The 3,445-nt window shown below is 45.2% G+C and overlaps 1 protein-coding gene across 1 annotated transcript in view; it reads left to right on the forward strand.

Annotated features, from left to right (window-relative positions):
• The first annotated feature begins 786 nt into the window (after positions 1 to 786).
• LOC119342820 overlaps positions 787 to 3,445 on the forward strand; it is a 4,018-nt gene continuing 1,359 nt past the window's right edge. The window contains exon 1 of the mRNA XM_037614173.1: positions 787 to 1,274. Within this exon, the coding sequence (XP_037470070.1) occupies positions 992 to 1,274 (283 nt within the window). The 5' untranslated portion in view covers positions 787 to 991. The remainder of the gene's footprint in view (positions 1,275 to 3,445) is intronic.

Raw genomic sequence — 3,445 nt, forward strand, 5'->3', positions numbered from 1 at the left:
TGGCGCGATCAAAATCATAAACCAAGTCTGAAATTAAATACCTAAATTGAATGAACGAAGCTTCAAAACTAGGGAGCATAGTGATTTAAAAGAATTAGATGGGAGAGCTTGAGAAATTGTTGACCTGTTCAAAATTGGGTGACCCAATCTTAAATTGAATGAGAAAGCTTTGAGAATTGTTGGCTCGGTCAAAATTGGATGACTCAATTGAATGTGTCTCTTTAAAACTAGAGAGCATAGTGTTATGGAGGATTTCCAACCTAAGTCTCCCAACCAAACACGAAGAAAAAGCTGGGCCTCTTAATTCTCTTCCTTTTCCCTTGTAATTCCCATATCCTGAGCCAATCAAAAGATAACAAGTCCCATACAGTTTTGTTTGTTTCAGCTTCGTGAATATGAAACAAACAATTATTTCGAATCAGCTTTACCAATGAAGCCAGCTTTGCAAGTGAAATTGAATATGAAATCTGAAACAAACAGCTATTTCAAATAGTTTTCCCAATAAAGCTAAATCTGGATTTGGGTCATTTTTAGTGCAATTTGTTGAAACACTTCAAAGTGTACTTTGATGGTGAAGCTGATTCGCATCATTCAGCGAATCATCTTTACCACTAAAGCGAATCTACATGTGATTCAAATGCAATTAAAGCTGAAACAAACATGATCTTATATACACCCGGGTTGTGGTTGAGCTCTCATGTTTTTTTCCCATTTCTGCCTGATGGCAATAACACATACTTGAAACCCTAGCTAAATAGCCCTCTTGATTCGGCCGATTCCATACCAATCGTCATATACTGTACTTTGTTCATAGATACTTGCATCATAATAGATCGATAGCTGGGTCCTGACACCGCAGCAGCGACCGGTCGCCCGATTTAGCTCGTTTCCTTTCCAGATCCCCGTTTCCCCGTTGTGCTTGAGATCGCCACGCTTCTCGCCTACTGCCTGGCGCCTGCCCCCTCCTGTTTCACGCACCGACGAATCGGCCATGATCCAGCTGCTGTTCACGCTGCTGGCCGCCGAGGCAGCGCTGGTGCTCGTGCTGCTCTTCCGCACGCCCGCTCGACGCCTCGCGCTGCTCGCCGTGGACTGCAGCAAGCGCGGCCGCGGGCCCCTAATGGCCAGGACTGTCGCGGCCACCATGTTCGTCGTGCTCGGCTCCAGCGGGTACAGCATCGCCAAGATCCGGCGCCGCGAAGGCGAGTTCGCCCAGCTCACGCCCACAGACCAGGTGCTCGCCAGCCGCCACCTCCTCGAGGCCTCGCTCATGGGTATGCCCTTTGTTCTCCTCGTTTTCTCATTGGAACCATCAGTTTGGAATCCCTCAGGGATTGGTAAATTAGGCGACGAAATAGTTCATCAATGGATTATGGATGGTTTTAGTTGCCTTACAGATGTATGGTCACTGTTCTCCAAGAACGTTACATGATCTCTTTTAGGCAGTGAAGACATTTATTTGCAGATGGAATCTTCTAAGAGAGTTGCACACGCCAATTTAGGATTCTAATAACAGATACACATATATGCGTTGAAGCGAGGGATGTGACAATAAAAAAAATATGTGAAAAATGAATTGCCCAGAAAATGACAATTGAAGATTATTAGAATTTTTATTTGGCATAATTTGGTGTTAGAGATATTGATAACATGTTATGAGTTATACTCCCTCCGTAAACTAATATAAGAGCGTTTAGATCACTACTTTAGTTATCTAAACGCTCTTATATTAGTTTACAGAGGGAGTACTTGTGTTACCAAATTCTGTCGCAATAAATTGTTGTTCCCATTGAACCATGTTGGAATTTATTGAAACAGTTCTTCAAATGATGCATGTTCCTTTTTCCATGGAGCACAAGACATGGCCAAACAGTTGGTCACATGCTTGTAAATGCCTGCAATATACCCAAAGGATCCTTTTTATTGGGTAGATTTGAATATCTTGGGCTTGACTGGATGATTTGAATGTTACATGACATGTCGATGAACTTTGATCAAAACGTATTATATATGTTCAGAATTTGAATGTTTATGCGTCATTCTAGTTTCTATTATAAGATTTTTCCTATCAAGGTTTAGGATAGAATCAAAATCCTTCTAGTTGAATGTCTGGTAATATACGAAGTGGCTTCTCCTATTAATATATTTATGATCAGTGACCATTTTCTTGGAAGTTACTTTTTCTGGTTAGCAAGCTTGTTTATCACAGCATTGTTCCTAGAAATTTCATGTTGCAAAGTCAAAGTAATCGACAACCATTGATTCATCATGATTCTACTCGTGTGAACTAGAGAGAAGCACATTCCCCCTTAACTTAAGGTTCATTTTGCAACCCTCAACCTCAGTTTGGTTCCAGTTTCACTCTCCAACCTTAAAACCTGTTCATAATACAACCTGAAATGGATTGACTTGTTTTAACTCCGGTTTTGTAAACCACATCATTGTTTCTTTTCTCCTATTAGCCACGTAGGATCTCCCCTGAAAATCTCTCGTGCCCATTCTTCATACATCGGAGAGAACACTTCCGCCGCTGCCGACGGGGTTTTCTGCTGCTTTGGCTTCGAGGAATTGGACTTGGATGGTTCCTGCTCACGGCCATGCGTCTCATACTGCAGCTCTACTGGAGCAGGTATGGGCCAATGACACGGGTAAATCGCCTTTCAGCTGTACTTGATGTCCTCTGTCCTGGACTGCGATATCATCTATCTGGGGCTGCGTCATTGTCAATGGCGTCGGTGCAGCATCCGCATCAGCAGTCTGAATATACCACCCATACCTACGACGTCGGCACTGTCCGCTTAGCTCAACTTCCCCGGCGCCGGCGTTGCACAACTGCCCCGCTGTGCCATTGGTCAGCTCCATGGACAGCACGTGGCGTCCGAAGGTGCTACATCGCCATTGACGTGGCAGTAGCAGTGACGCATGGTGGGTGTCCGTCCATGGGTCCTGCCGACCATTGGCTGCACCGCAGGCGCTGCTATAGGTAGGACTTCCGGGACGTCCACCACCACCAGTGCACAGGCTGCAGAGTGGCGACGTGGACCTGCACGCCGTTTCAGCCAGCAGGTTGTTGCCGGGGCAGTCGTCTTTGTCGATGCGACGCACAACTCGGGGTCAACGCCACTGCCGGAGGATCATCGACATGGCTAGAGAAGTGCAGGCCCTGGCTGCTAACTAACTAAAACTAGTATTACATACTGATCAGTGTGTACGCACGCCGTACGCGCGGCAGTGGGCTAAGTTCTCCTAAGTGGTGGTGCTCTCCCTGCTAGACGAATCAAGCGAAGTTGAAAAGGGAACGGGTGGAGATTTTCTTGGAAGATCTTATGAGATGGCTGATACAACCGGAGTTAATACATCTCGATCCATCTAGGGGTTGTTTTATGAGTTTTCAAAGTTGGAGGGTGAGAATTGAGCCAAAATAGAATTGAGGGTTGTCAAGTGA

The sequence above is a fragment of the Triticum dicoccoides genome, chromosome 1B (assembly GCF_002162155.2).
Source record: "Triticum dicoccoides isolate Atlit2015 ecotype Zavitan chromosome 1B, WEW_v2.0, whole genome shotgun sequence".
Lineage (NCBI taxonomy): Eukaryota > Viridiplantae > Streptophyta > Magnoliopsida > Poales > Poaceae > Triticum > Triticum dicoccoides.